Genomic DNA, 26534 nt, shown 5'->3' with positions numbered 1-26534 from the left:
GACTACCACTGTTATGACATTCTGTATTAAAACCTAATCGAACTTCGTGCCAGCTGCGAATTCAAACTCTCTGAAGACGATGAGTTTCAGGTAATGGAATGATACTTTTTTAATGAAAAAAATTAGCTAAGAAATTACTCGACATATAACAAATATGAGACCACGGTAGTGACAGAATAATTTGTGACTTATGTTTTTCATCTCTCGAGTAGTCTTTCTTCGATGTGCACGTGTCTAGTTAATTTTTACGGGTGTAAATACTGGGCATTACCCCTTCATTACAGACTTTTGGTGCGTGCGTCATGCGCGAACATCGGAAATGGCGTGACCACAGTTGAATTCAAATTTTTTTAAATGGTGCTGTAATTGTGAGACAAACTTTTTGATCGTCCTGGTGTGTGTCAAATAGTTATTCCTCTGAAAATTGTTCATGAAAGTATACTTAGTCACATTCCCTATTATCTATGTTCAGCAAATTTTGTTTGAGCTGCTTATTTATTCGGTTTCATTGACAAAATCTCGAATTTCATAAAAAGCACATGCCACGGTAGTGACATTTAAGCTAGTTTCCGTTCTCTAAAGCGAAATAAACGGTCAGGGAATGGCATCTATTTTATAGAAACGGTGAAATGTTATAGTGTCTCCCGACATCCGGAGAAATTTGGTTATTATTTCATCATTTTGAAATTGTAAAAGTTGAAGGACAACAAAATAATAATTTGTAGATAATCACCCATATGTCGATCATAGAAAGTTTCAGAGATATTGCCGTTTTTCTATTTTTTCGATAAAAATCTTGTTCGCACGATAACTTGAGAAAAAATTGGCTTAGCGAGGTGAAATTTGGTATGGTGCTAGCTCTTATAATAATAAAGGTTGATATTTTAGATGGGCGCAATCGGCCCAGCGGTTCCTGAGATATTCGACTTTTTGTGTAACTAGGCAGATCGCGCGCTTCGCGCGCGCTACCTAGGTTGCATGAAATTGATATTTGTCGTCATTTTCATGAATTATAAATCCCCCGACTTACGAACTACGTGATCCTACATTATGTCCATTTTTTTATTATATTTCAATCATGTTTTAATTTTTATATCAGAAATAATTATAATTATTGTGACAATTAAATTAACCAACTATAAACCAACTTTAAACAGAAACTTCACTTCATTTTCCTGATAACTTCACAAATGATAACGATGTTCAAATCGATTCGTCATACAAATTGACGGATCGAATCGAAAGCTTCATCATTACCAATAAACGATTTCGAAAAATGGAAAATATCAATGCATCTTTAATGGGGCATCAGTTTGGTGTCAATTTTTTGAACGTAAATGTGATCTTTCCATATTTAAGCATTAGGTACTTCCACAGATTTGGACAATAACCGAGGAAATTTTCCTCATGAAGAGGAAAAAATTTGAATTTTCGCAGCGTGATATCCCAAAATCAAATTATTATTGCTTGTCAGAATTTATCTATTGGATGGAATGGATAAAACACGGTATTAATTGCAAGATCTCGATAAGATCTTCAAATTAGTATAGAATACATCCCCGCTGGTGAAGTCCAAAGGATCATTTTTTGTCAGAAACTATGATTTTTTAAGTGTGACATGAAGTAAAAAATAGAAACAATCTACCATAATTGGATGAAAATTCCACAAAATCAGATTTTTTATGTACCATTTTGAAGAACTAACAATACTCTTCAAAATGATGTATGAATTCTTCACTTTACTTCAACGATAGTGATTGAAAAATGCGAACTGATCTGAATTCAGAAAAAAATCAAAAATTTCAATTCTTAGATAAAATCTCCTATAATCTCCTATAACATATTCCCACAAACTTGAAGAAAAAAACAGAAAATATCATCGTTTATAGAAAAAAAATGGAAATTTTCAAAACGTGACATGCCAAAATCGATGCATTATCGCTTGTAACAATTGATCTAATGGTTGGAATCAATAATATGAGGTATCAATTTGAAGATCCCGATGAAACCTTCGAATTGATATATGATATATCCCCGCTGATTAAGTATAAACCCTTGATAAATTACAAAAACTGCCATTTTCTAGGTGTGACAAAACATAAAAAATGGAAAAAAACTGTAATAAATTGATGAAAATCCAATTAAATCGCATTTTCAATACACCATTTCGAAAAACAGTACATGTTCTTCAAAATGATGTATAAATATCTTTGTTTAAGCCACTTGAAAGCATCGAAAAATCCATCCGAAGTTAATTTTTCAAGTGAAACATGAAAATTCACTTATCGCCTAAAACTCTCATAACTCAATGAAAAATGGTCAGAATTGGATGAAACAGACGTCACTTTGGAACTCATTTAATGAGCTTTCCAAAGATTGTACTATATACATGGTTCATAGAAAAGGAAAAAGAACTTGAGCATAGAAACCAAAGAAAAAAGCCTGGTAACGCTCACGGATCTTTTACTTATGGATTATATTTTGTCAAATATCTCGCAAACTCCTTGACGGATTTGAATTTTTTTTTCAAAATACTCGTCTTGTTTTTTCTCATTTTTATATCCAAAAAAAATGAAATTCTCCATATCATTATTAACTGAAGTTGACTGTTAAAAATTTTTGTCTGAAATTTCTGGTACCCTTTCTGGAAATTTTTATCTAATTTAATTACCACTGAAATTTCAAGGAATTTGGTCATTGAAAATTCTAAATTTCGTGAAAAAATCAACGGGAACTGTAAATTTCTGTTTCATTTTTCTCTGAAAATGAGTAGAAAACCAGAAAATTCCGGTAAATATATTCTTGACTTATCAGGACAGTGACACGGAAAGCGATGTCTTGTCAAAAAAAATCATGAAATTTCAGATTTCACTGAAAATTCAATGTAATTTGGCACTGAAGATTCATATTAGATTGGAAATTCTAATAAATTAAGGAATTCGTGTCTTTGTGCGGCTTAAAATTCTGGAATTTTACTAAATTTTCAGTGAAATTTGAAATTTCATGATTTTTTCCCCTACATCGCATTCAGTATCACTGTCCTTTAAATTAGTAGTCAACTGTCTATGAAATTTAATTTTTTTTTCTAACAGTGTAACTAAGGCGTGAACAATATAAAAAAACGTGTAATGTTAAAAAATTAATGTGTCTCAAATGGAACGGAATCAGAGAAATGAATTGTCTTATTACATCCTTAAATGGAATTGTCTTACATTCTTCTCGGGTGCTCAGCATCCCATAGAATTTATATATCTCCCAATATAAACTCAATCATATCAGACACCTGGTCTGCTCATAAAAATCGATGAAGTCCTCCAATCCAATCAAATTCCTCCGACAGCAAGATTTTATTGAAATCGTCGATAAATTACTCATTCTCTCGAAGATCTTAACGTGACTAGAATCGAACGGGGGGAAACTGTTACACTTACAGTCTTGCACACCCCCAGGTGATTGCCCTATCGCCAGTCGGGATAGCTCAACTCCGAAGGCAGACGGAAGAAGTACGGGAGACTCACCCCCTCCCTTCGCTCGCGAGGAGCGCGTTGCTTGCTTTTCCAACCGTTCCCTTTCGCTACGACTATAATGCGAATACAAATCTGCGCTTGGGGTTATAACTACGTCGTAGGAAAGACGGTCGCAATAGGGTATAGACCGAGTGATAGAACGGGAATCCGGGAGGGCGGTGGAGGGAGGGAGGGAGGGATGGAGAATAGTGGAAAGGAGGGATCGTTTTCACGGCTCTCGCTCACGAGTATAAGCTCATCCTGGGCCCGAATAAATATTGAAAGAGAACTTTCAAGCTATTGTTCTCTCCGAGAAGGCCATTGCGGAAATGCATTCTGCCTGGAATATTCAATTCTTTGACCCCGAAAAACTCTATTCGGTTGCGTTGAAGATATCTCTTTATCATGGATTGAGATTAATGGATGGAATTCGTGCAGTGCTGGGCACTACTAAGTGCATTAGTAGGTAAATTCCTGAGTGAAGTACTGAATCTGCGGGGGCTTAGGTATTAGTTTTGCATGAAGTACAAGTCGTCGACTTATTTCATCTCAATGGTTCCATGACTATTTGACACACAAGAAAATACAATACATCCCGTGTAGAAATTTCTCCGCTCAATCACCGCTTGCTATACCGTCAAGCCGAATGTACGAAAGAATAACCGGTGAGTACTAACACGTGCCGTGTGTGGTAACCGACAAAATGACCGTTCATTTTGGGTCATTTTTGCCCCCTACCCCTAAAATGACCGATCATTTTGTCGCCTACCACGCACAACACGTGTTACACCCATCGGCTATTTTTTCCTTTGGCTATTTTTTCCGCCTATACTAGTCAAGCCGGGGCTCAGCGATCGGTTCGAGTGCGTGAGCGGAGATTCAGCCGCATCCCCGCTTGAATTTCTACACGGGATCATGAATTTAACAATACATCCACTCAAACCATAACAAATGGTTTCACTTGCTCCTTTATTGAAAATTCATTCACATATGAATTTCTCCAAAATTCTGATAATCAAAAAAGAACTTTTTCAAAGAACACAATCGAGTGCGACTTCCTAAATCAATTACAGTCTTCCATTGTGAGCAACGCCCCTCAAATAATCTAGATTACAAACGATACAATGACTTACTTTTTGCAGGCATTCGAATTTGTTGAGATATTTATTTCGATTCAAATACAGGAGGCCAATTACTCATGTGTTTTCAAATTTACGTAGAATTCGAAATGTGTGTCACTGCCCGATGTGTATGTGTAATAAATAATTTATGGTTTTTACATCAAAGTCAGAATTCTTCGGAACAATTATCAATGATAAATCATTTTTTTTTGTGGGCTTTTGAGAAATATTTAGAAAATTATTGAGTTTTCTAGGTAATTCGCGGTTTTTCTGAATAATTCCAACAAGTTATTCACATTCCTAGTCAAGGTTATAGAATAACTTGAAAATTTCCAACAAGTTCAGGAAATCTCCTTTCATATACAATTGCCGCACGGTAATTCATGGTCTAAGTCATTTTTTCACATTGCCCCCTATTTTTCTTTTTCTTTTTGGAATCTCCCAGTACGTGAATTATCAATTTGAAAATATAAATTGAATGGAAATTGTGACAATAAATCCTATAAGAGTCAGTGTATAGAAAAAAATGAATTTATTTAATTTTCTATAAATAATTCGTAAACAATCAATTTTTTACCATAAAAATAATTTGTTCGGAGTCCTAACAAATTTATTCATATTCAGAATTTTACCATTTCATGCCTAAAACAAATGAGGTTTCCGAAAGTTTAAACAAATTCAATTATTTGTCCATAAACAACGAATGTTTAAAACAATAAGAATTCAGTGTAAAACGTTATTTCAATGACGCTGAATATTCATGATTTCTTTCAAATTTTTCTCACGCAATTTAATTTGCAAATTTGATAATTGAAAATAGTTGAATGTATAGTGCGGTCTGTACCAAACTGTAAAAGATAGATACTGTAACAATTTTTTCTTAATTGTCAGAACCTTTGGTTCCATTAATTCCCCTATGACTCTAAAAAATTAGGTACAGAAGTTTCCTCGAGCATGAAAAGAACAATCAATCTTCAATCATTCAATCTTCAGTCAATCAATCTTTATGGATTTTCAATCTTCTGAAAGTGCATAAACACCAGCGACGCGGTGGCTGTGTGGTTAGCACGGGATTGGCATGCGGACGACTCGGGTTCTACTCCCGGCGGCGGGGGAGGTGGCAAAATGGTTTCTTAACGCTCTAATTCTCAGTATAATTGTCCGCGCGGGAGTCTCGTAAGGGACGACTGTACCTGGTCAAGGTTTTTTCCCTCAAGCGAGGTTTTTCCTTGGTCCTCGGCGAATGTGGTACAGGGGGTTGGGGGGGAGGGAATAAATCGTAAAAACCCGAGAGGGTATACGAAAGGTAAAAAAAAGCATAAACACCCTGAATTCACCCATCACTGCCAGTTAAAATCCCCGTAATTATTCAAGTGATATTTAGGCCAAGTTTTCGAGTTCATAATTTTTCTCCCGATCCTCTCAGCACCTTAATGGAGAGAATAACCCATTCTTAAATGAAACGCACACAACCGAGGTTAGATAAAACTTTTAATTGGCCGATGGTAGTAACCAAACAGGCGTTATAACGAGGGAAAAATCAAGACGCGTAAGGATGTTGGGCAATTCGTAGTCGTCAGACGTAAGTGGAGTAGCGTTTACGGGCCACCGAGAGAAAGAGAGACAGAAGCATCTCCAGCAATGTTATTAAGCGCCCCGTAATATTCGTACGAAAAGCTCCTGCGGGACGCAGTGTTGACCTGGCATTGGAGAAGTAGAAAAACCCAGGGGGGGAAAAAAGATAAACAGTGACGTGAGTCAGAAGCGAGTGCGAGTGAGAGAGCGAATGGAGTAGCAGCGACAGCGGTTGAACCAGAGGCAGCAGCAGTAGGACCGGCGGCACAGGACAGAAGAACCGTAGAGCCTCGACCCATGTCGATGGACCCAGGGGTTGGGATGTTGGATGCGCGTGCTCGTTCGACTTCGGCTTTAATCGTGAATCTCCGTCGATCTCTGCGGGGGCAGAGGCCTCCCCACCCCAACCTCTCATTGCTGACTGCTCCCTCCGGTCGTGAGGCACACACGCGTCTGTTCCTTGGGCGAACGAGGTAGTTGAGACACTCGAATAAATTTTATTACGTGAATTCTTTGGAGGCCTCAACAGTATGGTGCATCACACCAGCCCCCGGTGAATAATATACAGACTGTTTGTTTGTTTTATTCATCAGTGGAGTATTGAAATAGTAAATATCGTGTTGTGAAATTTCCCGGAGGATCTATTGTCTCAGTTTTGTGTTATTTACCTCCTTGTTTCGGTTTATTTCATCTCTGCGAAAAGGATTCTCTGGATTCCAGTGGACAACATTTGTAATATGGACAATCGGTGGTATTGCTGGCCATGAGTGAGTGATAATGATCCGTTGACGGTAATAACGGATACATTATTCCGGAGTCAATGATCCTCAGACAGGATCGGAACTTTAGGGTTATAATAGCGGTGAAAAACTGACACGCGCCAGTTAGTGACACGTGAACCCTCCACTGGATCGATTCCAGTGCGTGACGCGCCCGTTTTTCAGATGATATGAAAATAGGGGAGAGATCATCGGTTTTATCGTCAACTTGCAACTTGTCCCTCGTTGTTTATGTTTTTGAACCTGCTTTGTCACTCGATGCGGCCTAGTGTGTGATACAGAAGTGTTTGTTCGCTGAACTTCAGTGGAGTTTATTAAATTCCATCTGTAAACCCTAATGACAGGCCGGTGAGCCTTGTGAGATTGTGTAAATACGCCCACTCGGCAATACGTGACCAGGGATTACGATTTTTTTCCCTGCTGGATTATTTTTCTTTTTAACGTGAAAATAAAAGTGCGCGAGGGCTGCTGTGTGCATCGAGGAACTCGCCAACTCCAGTTTCCTGATTAAACCGACTGCGGTGCGCATAACCGCGCGAGTCGAGTGAATAAAAAAAGGGTGAATTGAAAGAAAATATATTGTTGTGCGGGGAATAACGATAAATGTCCTCGTAGGATCGAGAGGAGTAAGCGTCGATGATATATATATAAAGGAGGGGAAAAATAGGAACTCGTGACGTGAATTTTGTTCCGGGGTCAACGTTATCGAGTTTCGGAAACGCCCCACGCGCGTATCAAAATTGACGTCTGTCATCGGTATTTCGAGGGAGAAAAATCCCCAGTCGGGTAGGACAATCGTGGTTTTTTTTTTGTGAGAGGTAAGGGTAGAAACATTGGTGCTGTGTATGTGTGAGTTTTGTCGGAGTGATTTGGGAGTTAATGGCTCTGTGGAATTAAGGAGATTGGGACAAACGTTGATGATGAAGCTCGAATTGAGGCTCAGTGGTGCGTCGAGAATGACGTCAATGGTGCTGATGGTCCTGGGGGTGTTGTGGATATCGCAGGATGTCAGAGGTGAGTGGAAATGAATTTCAATGGTGAATATGGGTTTATTGTGAAGCGGATTTTTGAGGCATTGTTAATGATTCTTCATTGCAGTGAGAGACAAAATTAGTTCTGTCGAAAAATTATAGGTTCCCCTGAAGAGATCTTTTGTCGTGTTGAATCGATTTACTTGTGGACAAAAAAGAAAGTTTCCACCAAAACACGGTGATTTTCGTAGTAATAATTGTTCTCGTGAGACATGTACCTATATGTCTCTCGGGCAATTATATGAGGCTCTGATTTTATTAAGTGAATATTATTAAGTAGTGTATATCTTCGCCCAATAAACACTTATAATTTGCATGGAACAAATAACAATTTCAAAATTTTTTTGTCAGAAACTATGATTTTTGAAGTGTGACATGAAGTAAAAAATAGAAACAATCTACCATAATTGGATGAAAATTCAACGAAATCAGATTTTTTATGTATCATTTTGAAGAACTATCAATACTCTTGAAAATGATTTATGAATTATTCACTTTACTTCAACAATAGTGATTGAAAAATGCAAACTAATCTGAATTCAGAAAAAAATCAAGAAATTCAATTCTTAGATAAAATCCCTTATAAGTTGATCAAACTTGGCCGTAATTAAATAATTCAGAGGTCAATTTGAAGGCAGTTTAATGTGCTTTGAATTAAATATACCGTGAGGGCGTCAGTTCTCGGACGGTTAAGGGTAACTCGACCATCAATAACCGATTCTTCGTTTTTTTTTCGTCAAATATGAAGTTTGCGGTTTCCATAGTCATTTTTGATGTTTTTGGGATAAGAACACGTATTTTTATTTAAAAACTTCGGAATTCGATAAATATTTGTTAAAACAAAACACAGCTCCCCGGATTCAGTTCTCGGACGCCAAAAATTGACCCACTTCAGTTCTCGGACCACTACACATGAATTCAGTTCTCGGACGAAGTGAATGAGAGGGGTTTGGGAGACGGAAAAATATAGTAAATCAATTGTAAAAAATATTTTTGACAGATCTATTCTCATTCCAATAGCCATAAATTTATTACACATTAAACGATAACCATGAATAACCATTATTATTATGAATTAAGTGTAATTGAGCCAAGAAATTTCATCAGTTTGTGAACGGAATTCTGCAATTGATCCTTAGTGACGGCAAACCCCCTATCAGCCATATAACAAATCCATTCTACCAGTTTCTTCTCATAGAATTCTCCCACAATACACTTAGGACCAGGTCTGTTGATCCCAGCTTTTGTCTTGCCAATTGCCTTGTCGTATAAGGTTGACTTAGGGATATTATATTCTTTGCTGACTGATCCCAAAGATCTTCCTGTTCTGATCGCCGTCAGAGCACTTTCTAACTGCTCAGGAGTATACTCTGGTGCTTTTGATTTTCTAGGTCGCGAAAGCGTAGCAGGTCTGAAAGAGTGGATGATTTTTTTTTCTTATTATTCTTTAGCGCTTTCTCTGAGATTTTTATTTTCAGCGATTTCAGCAACAAAAACGAATAAAAATTTAGCAGAAAAAAATTCTAATATTTACACCTATGAATTTCATTAAACATCTCAAAATCTATTTACTTTTTTCAAACCGAATGTCTCTTGGATAAATGAAACGGTAAAATTAGATACAATTCTATATAAATGGTCCAAAAAACGAATAGAATTTTTCAATAGAATTCTAATGGAACTCCAAGAGAATTCTCATAGAATTCCACTAGAAATGCAATAGAATTTCTCAGAGAANTAACTCGACCATCAATAACCGATTCTTCGTTTTTTTTTCGTCAAATATGAAGTTTGCGGTTTCCATAGTCATTTTTGATGTTTTTGGGATAAGAACACGTATTTTTATTTAAAAACTTCGGAATTCGATAAATATTTGTTAAAACAAAACACAGCTCCCCGGATTCAGTTCTCGGACGCCAAAAATTGACCCACTTCAGTTCTCGGACCACTACACATGAATTCAGTTCTCGGACGAAGTGAATGAGAGGGGTTTGGGAGACGGAAAAATATAGTAAATCAATTGTAAAAAATATTTTTGACAGATCTATTCTCATTCCAATAGCCATAAATTTATTACACATTAAACGATAACCATGAATAACCATTATTATTATGAATTAAGTGTAATTGAGCCAAGAAATTTCATCAGTTTGTGAACGGAATTCTGCAATTGATCCTTAGTGACGGCAAACCCCCTATCAGCCATATAACAAATCCATTCTACCAGTTTCTTCTCATAGAATTCTCCCACAATACACTTAGGACCAGGTCTGTTGATCCCAGCTTTTGTCTTGCCAATTGCCTTGTCGTATAAGGTTGACTTAGGGATATTATATTCTTTGCTGACTGATCCCAAAGATCTTCCTGTTCTGATCGCCGTCAGAGCACTTTCTAACTGCTCAGGAGTATACTCTGGTGCTTTTGATTTTCTAGGTCGCGAAAGCGTAGCAGGTCTGAAAGAGTGGATGATTTTTTTTTCTTATTATTCTTTAGCGCTTTCTCTGAGATTTTTATTTTCAGCGATTTCAGCAACAAAAACGAATAAAAATTTAGCAGAAAAAAATTCTAATATTTACACCTATGAATTTCATTAAACATCTCAAAATCTATTTACTTTTTTCAAACCGAATGTCTCTTGGATAAATGAAACGGTAAAATTAGATACAATTCTATATAAATGGTCCAAAAAACGAATAGAATTTTTCAATAGAATTCTAATGGAACTCCAAGAGAATTCTCATAGAATTCCACTAGAAATACAATAGAATTTCTCAGAGAAAGTGCTAAGTTTTTCTGTCAAATTTCTTCATGCGTGCGATTGAGGTTAAGCACAGGGATAAACACGTCCGAGAACTGAACCCACCTCGCCTTTGGTTGATTCAGATCTCGGACCCTCAATTTCTCCAATAATTTTTTTTTTTTTTAAATTGTCCACATCTATTATTATTCGAAAATTGACCTTCAACTCATAAAAACCGATTATAAACAATTTTTCACTTACATTTTGTTGTTAGATCCTTAAGAAGCACAGAGGGATTTCACCGTCCGCACACTACATAACACTCCACAGACCCCCCTACTGTGTGAACCCTCGAATAAATATAAGTGTAATAATTCTGTACACTTAGTGAAATATTAATAAATATTGCAATTTGGGGCGAATTTATTCTACTTTTGGAGGGAATAACAGAAAATGGCCGTCGAGCACTATGGATATGCAATTAATTTGAAATTCAATCGTAAGAGTGCTCTGCGTCCGAGATCTGAATACCGTCCGAGAACTGACGTCCTCACGGTAACATATTCCCACAAATTTGAAGAAAAAAAACAGAAAATATCATCGTTTATAGAAAAAAAATGGAAATTTTCAAAACGTGACATGCCAAAATCGATGCATTATCGCTTGTAACAATTGATCTAATGGTTGGGAACAATAATATGAGGTATCAATTTGAAGATCCCGATTAGACCTTCAAATTGACATATGATATATCCCCGCTGATTAAGTGTAAACCCTTGATAAATTACAAAAACTGTCATTTTCTAGGTGTGACAAAACAAAAAAAAAATGGAAAAAAACTGTAATAACTTGATGAAAATCCAATTAAATCGCATTTTTAATACACCATTTCGAAGAACAATAAATGTTCTTCAAAATGATGTATAAATATCTTTGTTTAAGCCACTTGAAAGCATCGAAAAATCCATCCAAAGTTAATTTTTCAAGTGAAACATGAAAATTCACTTGTCGCCTAAAACTCTCATAACTCAATGAAAAATGGTCAGAATTGGATGAATCAAGCGTCACTTTGGAGCTAATTTGATAAGCTTTCAAATGAGTATATTATATATATGGTTCATGGAAAAGGAAAAAGAACTTGCGCATAGAATAGAAACCAAAGAAAAGAATGGCATCAGCTAATTTGGTCGCAGTTGAAATAAATTTGCTCATGATTATGAATAATTGATCTGATCATGATGAAAACCGCAAATTGAATTTTCCGATGGCGAATATTCAATTTGCGATAGCTTCAGCTTTGTGTCTTCATTCCGGGGTTATGCGAGGAGAATTGTTGCACGTGCCGTAGGTGAACAAAGACACAAGTGCAAAATAGATATCGAGGGTGAGAAAAATGACGTATATCAGCAGGAAAAATATTGCGGAGCTCACAACGGAAACAATTCTCTATTGTTCTCGGCTTTTCTTGGTACACGGGGACATGAGAAATTCTCCAATATCTCTGATTTACTCTGGACAATCGTCTGTAACGAAAATAAGGGATCTATTGGTGTTAGTCTATCAATTCTGGGAGGAATCAACCGGGGAGTCGGCAAATGATGCACAAAGAAACGCAGTATCGGGGAATTACTATTGATTGTATCAGATAATTCAATAATTAAGTTTAAATTTCCTCTTTATTTAATTTACAATAAATCGAGAACTGCAAAGTGGAATTTTCCTATTTTTCTTCGTTTTCAAGGATTTTTTTAGCTTTAAAATGAGATGTGACTCGTCCAAATTGCATCGTTTGGTCGGGAGATCTTCTTCTGATCATTTTTGTTATATCCTCTCACTATAGTAGAGGCAAGCACCATCTTGGTCGGGAGATATTGAAGTTCGAAAGGTTCGTTGTCAAAATCATGAAATTTCAAATGTCACTGAAGATTCAAGGGAATTCTGAATTTATGAACAGCAAGAAGATGGAAATCCATTTTCTTGAAATTTCCATTCAAACCTGAATATTTTATACCAAATTACGCTGAATTTTCTATGAATTCGATTTATTTACCTGAATTTTCCTGATTTCTATCAATTTTCATGGAATAATTGAAGGAAAATTCATAGTTTCCATCGATTTTTCAATAAAATTTTGAGTTTTTAATTACGAAATTCCTTGAAAGTCCAGTGAAACAGAAACGTCCCATGCAGGGCAATACAAAGTGGCGGAACATCGGGCCAAACTCGGCGCCGAGTTCCCCGATAATCGGTTGCGATCTTCGGCCGATGTTCGATCGAACGTTGGGACGTTATCACGGGCCATCATAGACACCGATGTACGGCCAATATTGGCGTCGATTATCAGCCAACCATCGGTGAAACAAAATTTTAAAATCGTTCATACATATTAGTTCCTATAGTTTATAATCGTTTTATAACCCTTCTTAGACATTCCAGCAAACCAAAAAAGAAAAAAATTGAATTTAAAAAAATAAAAAATTGCCCGCGGCTGGATTCGATCGCGGGTCCTTCTGATCTGTAGTTAAGCGCGCTGTCTACTGACCCATCTGAAATTTGTTATGAAGACAAATTTTTTTCGGGCATATAAATACCACATGGTGTGTTTGTTTGAATCCGCGAATGTGATTATCAATAATTAGTTAATGAAAGTGAAACTCTGATGAGAAGAGTTAATTAATTAATTTACAATTAATTCTTATTATTCTTAAAATATTTAGGCTTTCATTCGGGGTATCGATATCTATAGTCTGTATATTAAGAAAGAGGATGAGTGCATGCTATCCATCCATTTATTCAAAAAATAGCCTACAAATATTAAGTCGGTTCGATCATCGGCCGTGGAGCGGCCTTTCATCGGGGCCCCGACGTTTGGTGTCCGGATATTGGACCAATGTTTGGCCTTTGATCAGAGCCCCGATGTTCGGCAAGCAGATATTGGCTCGATGTTTGGCCTTTAATCAGAGCCCCGATGTTCGGCAAGCAGATATTGGGCAGATGTTTGGCCGTTCATCGGGGACCCGATGTTCGGCAAGCAGATATTGGGCAGATGTTTGGCCGTTCATCGGGGACCCGATGTTCGGCGAGCAGATATTGGGCCGATTTTTGGCCTTTCATCGGACCCCGATATTCGGCGACTGGATATTGGACCGATGTTTGGCCGTATTGAATATAATGGCAAACCCTGCATCGGGTGGTGAAAATGTCCAGTACAAAATGTCGGGAAACTACTGTTGATTCTATCAGATAATTTAGTAATGAAATTTGAGTTTCTTCTTCTTTCATTTACGACAAGTTGAGAACCGCAGAGTCGAATTTCCCAGATTTTTTTTTCATTTTCAAGGATTGTTTGTAACCTTCAAAATGAGATGTGACTTGTTCAAATCGCATCGTTAGCCCCCGCGATATTGACAATTGAAGACTTCGTTGCCAGAATGAAAATCAGTCCTCAATATTGTGAATTGACTATTATATTCAGTTGTGCATAACTCGCGTACGGCAAACAGTAGGGATGAAAATCCGACGAGTAGAGGGAAATAATACCACGGGGTTTAATTGTTCTAAAGACTCTGACCCAACATTCTGATGGCGTGAGAGAGGTCGAATTGACGCAAGAGCGACAGAGTAAACCTGAGTATTAGGAGTGAAGCGGGAATAGGCTATCCGCTTTGGGATCGAAACACGTAATCGGACGTGCATCGGTGCACCTGTGCGTCCAATCTAGGCGCGACATATGCCCATAACCACACAGTCCTCCCAAACGCATTACACACTAAAATCCCTCTCTACGATGCAATTAGCGTTAAGGAGTATAGAATCCACGGGGCGAGGGTATCTAATTGACTCGGATAAGTTTCCGGGGGTTGAAATGGTCGGTTATGCGGTCAAATTTATTCCGACATTCATTATAATTACTCTTAAACAGGTAAATTAACCACTCTTGAGGTTTATTCCGCCCCCGAGTGCACTGTGAATAATTCAAACTGTTTTATTTTGTTGTTTGAATTTTTTTATTTTTGACAAAATCAAGATAAATAGATACTGGAGGGCGCGAGTGCCGTAAATTCAACCAAACGCGTTTATTGGATTTAACAAGATGAGATGTGAGTGAGGAGAATTAAAGAAATGAGTTTAATGAGGCGAAATTATTTCTTGGATTTCATTAGATGACGAGGATTCTTCAAAGGTGTGTGCACAAGCTGTTTAACACAGACGCATCACCTCTACATCCTTCTTCCTCGTATTCTTTGCTTCAATAATTGAGAGTGATGAACCATATCGGCCTAAACCAGTCAACTGAATCACTCATCAGGTCGATTTATTGGATTTAATTCTAGAATTGATTGTTCATTCGATTTCGTTTGATTGAAAATTTATTGGCTGACCCAATTTTTTCCCTTAAACTGCGCTAGGTTCACCCATACTCAAAGAATAATACCTTATTTTAAGAGTTCGAAGGTCTTGAAATGAGATATTTAAAAGTTTTAATTTGAAGTCGATATCCTTGAGTTGAGAGTTTCAAAAATCTGAATTTGAGACTTTCAAAGTCTTTAGTTGAGACTCATACATTGTTAGAAAAATTTGCGTGAATGTTCCGGAGGAAACCTGGAATTCGATTTAAGGAGAAAAATTCTATGGAATTTCAGGGTTCTCTGAAAATTCAAGTGAAGTCCCATTGTTTTCACGGCAGGAAGACGAAAATTCCACAATTCACATGAATTTTCAAGTGAAAATGAACATTTACTGCCAAAGTCCCTCGAATTTTCAGAGGATTACTTTTAAATTCTTGGAATTCCAGGAATTATTGAAGGAATTCCCTGAAAGTTCCGAAGAATCTGGAATTTAAGAAGAGATTTCTCTGAATTTCCCTGATTTTTTATTAATTTTTCCGGAATAATTGAAATGAAATTTAGAGTTCCCACGGATGGTTCCATGAAATTATGAGTTTTCAGTGACAAAATTCCTTGAAATTTCAGTGAAACTGTTACTTTTTATAAATTTCCACGTCTTTTGCTAGAAATTTTAATGGAAAATTTTCAACAACGTCGAGTCAAGTTAATACTTTTGAATGCCTCACGTTGAGACTTTCGAAACTCAACTTGAAATTTTTCTTCAAGTGAAATTCTGAAAGTCTCAACTTGAGATATTGGGCTCTGAATCTGACCCTTGTATTCCTTAATCTGACCCATATGACCCTTAATCTGACTCTTGTGACCCGTATTTGGATCATTAGTCTGACCCTCATGAACCTTAATCTGATCCTCGTAACCCTTATTCTAACTCTCATGACCCTCAATTTGACCCTTACAACCCTTAATCTAACCCTTGTGACTCTTATCCTGATCCTGGTAACCTTTATTTTGATCCTCATGATTCTTGTGATCCTTAACATTGGAGTCTTAATTTCGTGTACCAAATTTACATCACAAGAAGTTGATTTGGATTTTTATAATAATGAGAGATGGAGTCTCTTCTTTTGACTCTTGTGACGTTTAGATTCTGACCCCCATGATCCTTATTTGGACTCTTAAATAGTTTCTGCGATATTCAACTCTAGTGGAAATTTCGTGAAATAATTTCTCATTTGATTCGAACAATTAATTAACAAATAATTTCTTATATGATTCAAACAGCTATTGTTGCCTTCATCAACAACATATGAGGATAAAAAAACTCAATAACTTATGAGAATGCAATAAATTAAGTCATTTAGAATTTTTTCCGGAAATTCATGGGGACTAACTTTTGGGTGGTATTGTCTTGGACACCTTAAAAGTCTCAAAATAAAGCTTGTTTTTTTTGGTGCACGGGTGACCCTAGGAGTCGAGGAAAAAGCTCAACCTAGTGTACTGTATGCAGGTGAGCAACATGTCTGTGACACTGAATGCGAAATAGCGCCTAGGCTGGTACTCTGCAAGTTTCCTCTGCTGCCAGTTGGGTAGAGAGTGTGAGGTGAATGCACTTGTCCACCTTGCTTTTTTTCAATGTTAACATAGGGTACATACGTATGTACGTGATGCGAGTGTATGTGTGGATGTATAGGCGAAATGGATATCCATTTCGAGAACACGATATAGGTATTCCTGAGCGTTTCGAATATTGATATTTTATTCTCCTTCCATATTCGTACAATCCTTGTCACGGAACGTTGGCAGCTTCCTCTTTCTCTTTCGGTTTACTTTTTCCCCATTTTAATTATCTTTTCCAATCAATATCTCGGCGGTCAATTTTAGAGAAACAATAGGGGATATTTGGGAGGGAAATATAATAGATTTTTTTTCAGATTATTTTTTTATGCGCAACAATTTTGGTTGTGAACATTGGATGGTGTTCGTATACCTTCGTTAAATCTATTTTTTTAATTTTATAATTTTCTATTTTTTTTTATTTTATAATTTGCAGTTTAAATGTTCATCAATATGTTTTAATTGTTTAGATAATTCAAAATAGAAATGGTGAAGATCGATTATCGAAACTTTTTGCAAAAATTTGAAATTTCTAGGGAGAAATAATCATGGAATTTCAAATTTTTGTGCAGTAGGAAGACGAAAATTCCTTTTTCTTGAGTGTTCTATTAGAAAATGAATATTCAATATCAAATTACGCCGCATTTTCACGAAGCTGAAACTAGTGAAGAATTCGACAGCAGAAGATTTGTCTTAGGGGAATCTAGGGGTGTACAAATGTTTTTAAATAATGTACAGACTCTTTCGCACTTAAAAAACATTTGTACATATGATTATTTGACTCTCCTACACTGAAATATCCCCTAAATTGAATTTTCCGCTGACGAATATTCTGCTAGTTTCGGCTTCATAAATTTTCATTTAGTAGAAATTTTACGAATGTATTTTTCTGACTTCGAGTAATTTTTGTGGAATAATTGAACTGAAATTTACAGTTTTCATGGATTTTTCAATAAAATTTTCAATTTTCAATGACCGAATTCCTTGAAATTTTAGTGCAACTATAACGCGCTGAAAATTTTCACGAAGAATATTTGGAATTTTAAGTGAAGTTTTCAATTCTCTACATTGGATTCGATTTACAGAAAAAAATAATTAATTATCAATTTCAAAACATGAATGTTTAGTGCTAAATCACACCAAATTTTTAAATCATTAAATTAACGATTTTATTGACCGGAATTTTCCCAATTTCTATCAATTTTCGTGCAATAATTCAACTGAAATTTAGTATCAATCGATTTTCCCATAGAATATTGAATTTTTGGTAACAAAATTCTTTGAAATTCCATTGCAACTACACGGAGATCCCCGATGGCTTGGCGCAGTGGGTAAGTTCGTTGCCTCACATGCGAAAGGTTCCGAGTTCAAATCCCGGCCGGATAGAATGGTGCGATCTAACCATTTAAAGTCTTGATCATCATCGCAGTATACCCTAACCGGGTCGAACTGATGTAAAATAACGATAAAAAAAACTACACGGGGAGAAATTTTGATGAAAATTACCCTACTGTTCTATAAAAGTGTATCATGAGTCATCGTTTCTTCATTTCTATTCCGAAATTTAGTAAAAATTAATATATGATGATCAAATTTTATTCGTCTTGTCATCTTGTCACCGCTTCGATACTGAATATTCGATGACCAAATCTTTTGAAATTCCACTGCAACTATAATGCGATAAAAATTTCCAAAACGTCCAAACTGTTCCTTAATTTTATATCAACTCCAAACATAACAATTCCGCATTATCAATTCGGAAGAATATTCTCGCAGGAAATTTGCTCCATTAATCAGTGGTTTCAATGAAGTTAGAACTTCAAAGTGTCATCCTGCTCCATTGACTCCTCTCGGAATACGCGAGAGTTGAGGTGCAGCTTATTTCGTTGGTGACAGGCAGAGAGTACCTAGACACTTAGATATTCCCACTATCTTCCATTTTGCCATGTCGTTCCTCCAGGCCCTCTTCATCAAACCCCTCCCTCTCTCTCTCTCTCTCTCTCTCTCTCTCTCTCTCTCTCTCTCTCATGTTTAAGACCAGTGCATACACACACTCGGGCACACCTTGCCGGAAGAGCACCAGCTCTCTACCTCGTAAAAAACAGGTGGCAATTACGGATACCTGAATTAGTACCACTGGAGTTCTTGAACTAATTTCATCTTTGTTTCGCACTGTCATGAGACCCTTCACTACTGGGTAACAATGGCTGGGTAAATATGGATTTATTTCTTATTCTTCGCTCGGTCTCACATGACTGCAGGGGTGTCAGGTTGAGAGCTGTTCCGTGGAAAGTATTACAAATTTCTTGAGTATTTGATTTTTTTAATAAAAAATTTAATAAGTCTTTCTAAGGAATCGGAAAATAATTGATTTCTCCATCGCAAAAACTATGTACAACAGCCAAAAAATCTCTATTTCCCAATTTTCCTCAATTTAACGACTCTTTGAATCATTAACTCCTCAAATAGTACCAATCACAAATTAAAATAACTGTCCCTATCGGGAAGTTAATCATTATAAACGTAAGAATCAACGATAAAACGAGCAGTCTAGAAGGCTGCGAAGTTGAAAAGAGTTTAGTGGAGAGTATTACAAAGTTCTTGAGCACTTGACAATTCTTATTTTCTGATAAAAAAAACAACATAAAATTTACCCCAAAAATTAAAATTTAGAATAAAAATTAAATAATTATTTTTAAGGAACCGGACAAAAATTGATTTCTTCGCCTCAAAAACTACACACAACAGCTAAAAATCTCAATTTCCCAATTTTCCAGCGTAATTTTCCTGTTTCTTTACCGGTGCCCCATTATTATTTATATTTAATTTCCCATTGTTGGCAAACATTTGTGAATAGTACTCTTCGAATCGTTAATGAGTACTACAAATTTCTTGAGCATTTGACAATTCTTTCCTCTTCTTTTTAAAGGATTGAAATTTATCCAGGAATTAAAATCGAGAATAAAAATTCAATAACTACTTCTAAGGAACCAGACAAAAATTGATGGCTCCATTTCAAAAACTATATACAACAGCCAAAAAATCTCAATTCCCCAATTTTCCAGTGTAATTTACCTGTCTTTTCAACGGCGCCCCATTATTATTTATATTTAACTTCCCATTGTTGGCAAACATTTGTGGATATGACTCTACGAGTCGTTAATTCTTCAAATAGTATCAATCACAAACTAAAATCACCATACACGTAAAAATCGATGATAAAACGAGCAGTAGAAAATTGGTTGGCCCTTTTCCTAACCCACGAAACATAAGATTAGTGAAAGTTAAGGGAAAAGTAAGGAGTTTCCATCCAAACTCCTTTGGAACTAAGCCAGACGCGATTGTCGGGCGAATTCACGACGCCCAGCTTCCTCTTTGGCCCGACGTTATATACCACACGGGGAGTAGTGCCCTGAAGGGTAAAAGACCCTGGATGGGCGGAGGGGGGGGGGAGCTTGCAGTTGAGAAATAGACTCGATAGCGAACTCTCGCAAAAAGATATCACCGAAAAAAAAACATTACGTTTGTTTCTCTCCCTCACTATCTCTCCCATTCTGATAAAGAAGAGAAATTAACTTGAGAAAAAAACTGTCGAGATTAATTTATTATAGTGTCGTGTGACAACTATTAATCCATCTCGCAGTGAAAAAATTTTATTTGCAATTTCACGCTCACGTGGCTGGAGCTGGGGAATCTCATTAAATCGGAACCGCGCCATGACGTCACGCTTGTGGATTGGAATATACGCAGTTTCATGTGTGGAGTAGACGTCATATACACGTTCAGAATCGACTGTCGAATAAATTCATCCATAAAGTATTAAAATGCGAGAAAAATGGTGGGAAACCGTAAAAAGTCGAATCCGACATGAGTTGTGTATTTATCTCGGGGTGGAATAGCTGAGTGGATTTCCACTTTTTTTCGTTTTGAAGGTATTTTTTCAACCTTCAAAATGAGTTTTGACTCATGAGATATTGACGGTTGAAAGCCCACAGGAAAAAGTGCCTCTCTACATTTGCCTCTAACATCATTGATGATCAAGATAATGCAATAGTTGTCAAGGCGTGAAAGACAGATTTGTTCACCACTCAACTGCAGCAATAGTTTTCCCGACGATACGAAGAAAGATTTATCATCGCCATCGCTTGGATCAATTTTTTTATAAAATATTAAAATGGGCGACCAATCAATTCCAGTAAAATTCGACACTTTTATCAATTGTGAATTTATCTCGGGGTGGAATGGCTGAGTGGATTTCCACGACTTTTTTTTTTTCATTTTCAAGGTGTTTTTATAAACTTTAAAATGAGTTTTGGCTCATTCAAATCGCACCATTTGACCAGGAGATATTGACGGTTGAAGGCGCACAGGAAAAAGTGCCTCTCTATATTTCCCTCTAACATCATTAATGATCGAGATAATGCAATAGTTGTCAAGGCGTGAAAGATAGATTTGTTCACCACTCGACTGCAGCAATAATTTTCCTGACGGTAAGAGAAAAGATTTATCATCGCCATCGTTTGGATCAATTTTTTATGAAGATTGGTGAGGTTTGAGAGAGCGTGACGCTTCTTCATCATTATGGAGTTTTCTCGCAAGTCCGTTTATTCGAACAAGTACATTCCAGATTTACCCGCAGAATGAAGGATGCTCCTTAAAGGTGTCTTATCGATCTCGGTGATATGTATTCCTTATCAATGAAGAAACTCACACCATGATGCGACACTGATGCCCCAGACGCATCTCCCTATTTTCTTGTTTGCTCGGCGTCTTTTTTGATAGGTGTACATCCACTCTAGACGTGAAATGGGGGACATTCACGGTTCTCTGAGTTGGCGCCTTATGCTCATGTTGGGAGAGAGCTACCCACCAACACCGGGTAGAATACAAATTACGTAGTTTTACTCGACGCCCTTTTCCCACCCATTTCTTATTCTTTTTTTCCTCTTCTCTTCGTTTTAGTAGGACAGGTGCAGGATATGCTCGTTCATGGAGACTTTATAGCGATTTAATTAGATTGGGGGGACAGTGAGAAAAAAATGTTGACTTTCAGTGGACACTGTCTATTGTGAGAACAAATTAGGACTTTGAGGGCAAAATTAGTCTTAAGAATGTGTTTTTTAATGGAAGATTAATTTTTTAGATTGAGAAAGCGGATAGACTGTTAGAAAAAATTAAAATTTCATATATCACTGAAAATTCAATGCAGTTCCAATTTTTTTAGCAGCAAGAAGACGAGAATTTCCCGATTTAATTGAATTTTTAATAAAAATATCAATATTCATGGAAGAAATAATCTGGAATTCACAGTTTCCATGATTTTTCTGTAAATTTGTGAATTTTATCTTATGAAATACCTTGAAATGTTAGTGGAACTATCATGTGATGAAAATTTCAAGAAAATGATCTGAGAATTTTATTAAAAAAGTTTTAATAGTGCACATTGAATTCGATTTAGGGGGAAAAAATCATGAAATTTAAATTTCCATTGAAAAGTCAAAAATTGAATCTCAATTTTTTAACAGCAAAAAGACGAGAATTCGCTAATTGACTTGAATTTTTAATCAAAACGTAAATATTCAGTACGAAATTACGGTGAATTTCCAATTATTTCAGCACTAAGAATATGTTTGCTTGAATTTTACTGATTTTTATCAGTTTTTATTGAATAATTGAAGTAAAATTCACAGTTTCCATCGATTTTTCCTTACATTTTTTAATTTTATATGCCGAAATTCCATAACATCAAATATAAAAAACTATAAAGAGAGCTAATCACCTGAAATTAAAAAAAGTAAGAAATCTCATTTAAAGTAATACCAAACATTTTTGAATCTCTCCCTCCTCCCCCGGGAGCTTTCTCCCTGAATAATTGCAAAGTACGATCGATTAAATCTCGATTGAACTCGGAAAACTCGTGGAAAATTCCATTCAGTTCCCCCAGCCACCTGGTTCTCCTATCAAACGATCACTTTTGAAAACTCACTTCCTCTTTATTTCCTTCTTTTCTCTCCTTATCCTTTATATCTCATTCTCGCTTCCTTTAGAGTACGCTCGATACGCGTAGAGGCTCCAACAGAAGCTGTTACGAGGCCGGAGAACAACTGCCATTCGCACCTCCTCCATTCCCTTCCCTTCACTCTTGTACATAACAACCATCATGATCACGATAGTATATACACGGGTGAATTCGCGACCATGACAATGCGACTGGAGTCTCTCTCCTCTTTTTCAAATTGCCTCCAACGACAATGACACGAAGATGTTAAAAAGAAAAATAATAATGATAACAATAAAGCATGGGAAAAAGAAAGGAAAATCTCGAGAAAGAAATATCGAGGTGGTGCAGAGCATCGAGACTGGAATGCAGTATCCATGCATACACGTATATACGTGAGTGCCAAGGAGAATGAAAAAGAATGAGAAGAAAGGGGCGGGGGAGGGAGGGGAGACAAAAAACAACAACAACAACAAATATCTTCCCTTTTTATTTATTCTCATTTTTTCTCACAGCATTCGAGACGCACAAGTGACTCACTCCAGTGTTATATGTCTCGTTGATACGAGCATTGCTTTTTCGTTGCTTCGTACATCGATACAGCACTGCACTTGTTCTTCCCTCATTCGTACTCCACCTCCGCTCCTCGTGCATTCACTTCTAACCCTTTTTGGAAAAGGAGGAGAGTCTTGGCCCTTTGTTGTTCTTTTTCACTCTGTTGGCGCGATAGCTTTGGCTCTAGGCGCTGGCTCTAGTGGTGGTTTCTCCCCCCTATTCCTCTTCCTTCCTCCGGTCGGGGGAGCCGCGCTCATTCTTACGGTAACCGATTTCCTTCCTCTCCACTCGCATTTCTCCACAACCGGAGACTGTCACAGGCAATGTCGTTGTACTCGAGTTGTGATCTCTGGGGGTGATTCTGGGTTATTCGAGTCATAATTTTGGCTTTTCCCTTCCAAGTGGAGGCGTTGCATTCGTCAAATTCGAAATTTCCAATTTTGTGGGTCAGGGTAACTGATTTAGGCCGACAGCGTTGAAATGCGGCATTTTTAGACCGCGTCCGGATGTACGTGTATGCGTATGTGTATTGGACGGATTGTTTTTCGACGATAACCGAAAAAATAGTTGTTTAAATTAATTCAATTGTGATTTAAAATATTCTTCCCAATGCCTTTTTTCGCGAGTTCGATCATGAGATTGATCAACGAAATTATTTTGAAACCAATATTCAGGGAAATGTAAAAAATGTTGATGGTCAGGCAATGGTGAATTCAATGAATCACTACATTCCATTTAAGAATATCCAAGTATCTTTTACAGTTTGTTATTAGGGGCTACGCCCCCTCCTGGTTCCGCTCGCCAATTCCCATATGACCCACATATGTCCCCTATATGATTCTCATATGACCCTCATGATCCTTAGTCTGACCGTTGTGACCCTTATTTTGACCCTGCATTTCTGACCCTTAATTTTGGAGTCTTAAATTCGAGTACCAAATTTTCATCACCAGATATCGATTTGGATTTTTATAATATAGAGAGATAGAGACTCTTGTTTTGACTCTTGTGACCTTTAGATTCTGATTCCCATGATCCTTATTTGGACCCTTAATCTGACCTTTGTGACCCTTAATATGATCCTTCTAACCCTGATTTAGACGCTTATTCTGACCCTTGTTACCCTTATTTGAAGCCTTAATCTGACCCATATGACCCTTATTGTGACCCTCATGAGCCTTACCTTGACCCTCCTAACCCCTATTTTGATCATTATTCTGAGTCTCATTATGACCATTATTTTGACCCTTGTGACCCTTAATTTCGAAGTCTTAATTTCGAGCACCAAATTTTCATCAACACAATTCGATTTGGATTGCCATAATATAGAGAGACATTCGTTTTATAATATTGAGAGAACATTCGTTGTTTATAAATAATGATTGAAATTATTTAAACTTTCGGAAACCTTTTTTTTTTTAGACATGAAATCGATTTCTGCTAAAATTCTGCATGTGAATAAATTTGTTACGATTCCGAACAATTGATTTTTATGGTGGAAAATTGACTGTTTATAAATTATTTATAGAAAATGCTCATAATTTTGCTATTTTTAATTTATTTCATCACTCTCCCTCCAAAAGTAAATTTTCTAATTTTCTTTCAGATTTTAAAAATATTTTCTAACGATTCAAAATCGAGATTCAAATTCATACCTACAAAGTTTAAATAATAAAATCATCGTAAAATGTCCGGAAACTTGGGGTCAAATGGGGCTCAAATGAAAGCTCTGATATTCGACTACAAAAGTAGAGACACATTTCACTGGAGAAAGAATAGCCAAAGTACTTGGACATCCTTGAAATACGTCATCGTAGAAATTCTATTCGGAAGCAAATTGCTAATTTATTAGCAAAAAAGATATTGACTATATTGTGACGAAAGCAATTCTCCATTGATTTCAACAATCGTAAGCGTAATTTAATTTTTAAAAAAGCGTTCGTGAAGGAAATCTTAGGTTTACAACTTTTTTCCATTATTGAACCCTCTGCACCCAGAGACAGGATTCATTTGAATCGCATAAATCCTTTCGTTTGATTGAAATACAATATTTTTCCGGATGGAGAAATCAATCAGTAAAACCGAATAATGAACAAATGATATGTGAGCATTCTATTATAGCAGAGTGGACACATCTCCAGTTTTCATTCCTGAAGATTAAATTAAGGATGAAATACGTCAATTAAAAGGGTATTTATTTCTAAGTAATTGATGATCCAACAGAGGTGTTGGTTGTTAGGATTATTTAGAGGAGTACAATCCATCTTGCCTCAGTATTTCTTGCTGTTTCATTGTTTCCCACCCCCGTGAGAAGCGAAAAAAATACTTTTCGACGTATTGGCGTGGTGTGTGAAACTGTGGTATCACGGACAGGAAAATTTGGAGTGACGCCAGGGCAATAAATCCATTACGTCCTCTGCACGAACGAGGATCGCATCCGTATCGCCTTATTAGACTTCTCCAGTTGAAGTCATTTTCGAACTAATCCCACATAAATATTGTAATTTCCGGTTATTTACTGGGGGCGGGGTCGAGGGAAAATGAGAGTGAGTGAATCCCCGCACGAATAATGACGATATCGCGTCATTGCTTTTTTTTATTAAAACATTTTAAGCAATTGAAATTCAATTTCCACACATATTTGTCATTATAAAAATGAGATCATGTGAACTATTACTGTGAAATTTCACAGTTTTCCAGATAACCGTAGATCTTCAAAGATTTTTCTCAAATTATTTGGGACACAGAAGAATTTCCATAAATTTTGTAGAGTTTAGAATTTATGTATGAAAATCTGAGAAGCAAGAATTGATCATTTTTGCGTATGATAAATATGAAAAAATTCAAACCCGGGTAGAAATTACGCCGCTCGAGCTCGGCTCGGAACCCGTATCCCAGCTAGAAATACGCCACTCCGCCTCAGCTTTGGATAAACTCCACGCGCGTCACATGTACCCGAGGTTGAGCCGCGTCACGCGCTCACAGCCCAGCATTAGACTATTACGCGAAACGCTTCGCCGGGCTTTAGTTGAATGGCCACTGCTCAACCTCAGGTTCATCTCCAATTACTAAATACCAGTATACTTAACCTCAATAATGATTTGACAGGTCCGATGGCATCGTGATTTGAGCGAAAAAACAATCGAATAAATGTGAAGATGGCATGCTTTTTCAGATGAACAATCACAAGCTCATCAGAAATAACGTGATATTAACTAATCGAATGGGATTAATCTGAAAATACAAGGTAGAACAATTCACTGAAA

General features: G+C 36.8%; 1 protein-coding gene across 1 annotated transcript in view; it reads left to right on the top strand.

Moving 5' to 3' along the window:
- Positions 1-7836: 7836 nt before the first annotated feature.
- Positions 7837-26534, top strand: part of LOC107040433 (nephrin) — a 290643-nt gene continuing 271945 nt past the window's right edge. Inside the window, exon 1 of the mRNA XM_029126266.1 lies at positions 7837-7995. Within this exon, the coding sequence (XP_028982099.1) occupies positions 7899-7995 (97 nt within the window). The 5' untranslated portion in view covers positions 7837-7898. The remainder of the gene's footprint in view (positions 7996-26534) is intronic.

The sequence above is a fragment of the Diachasma alloeum genome, unplaced genomic scaffold (assembly GCF_001412515.2).
Source record: "Diachasma alloeum isolate Michigan unplaced genomic scaffold, Dall2.0 Dall_scaffold_00335, whole genome shotgun sequence".
Taxonomy (NCBI): Eukaryota; Metazoa; Arthropoda; class Insecta; order Hymenoptera; family Braconidae; genus Diachasma; species Diachasma alloeum.
Note: the sequence above shows the minus strand (reverse complement) of the source record. Positions and strands in the feature narration are given on the sequence as shown.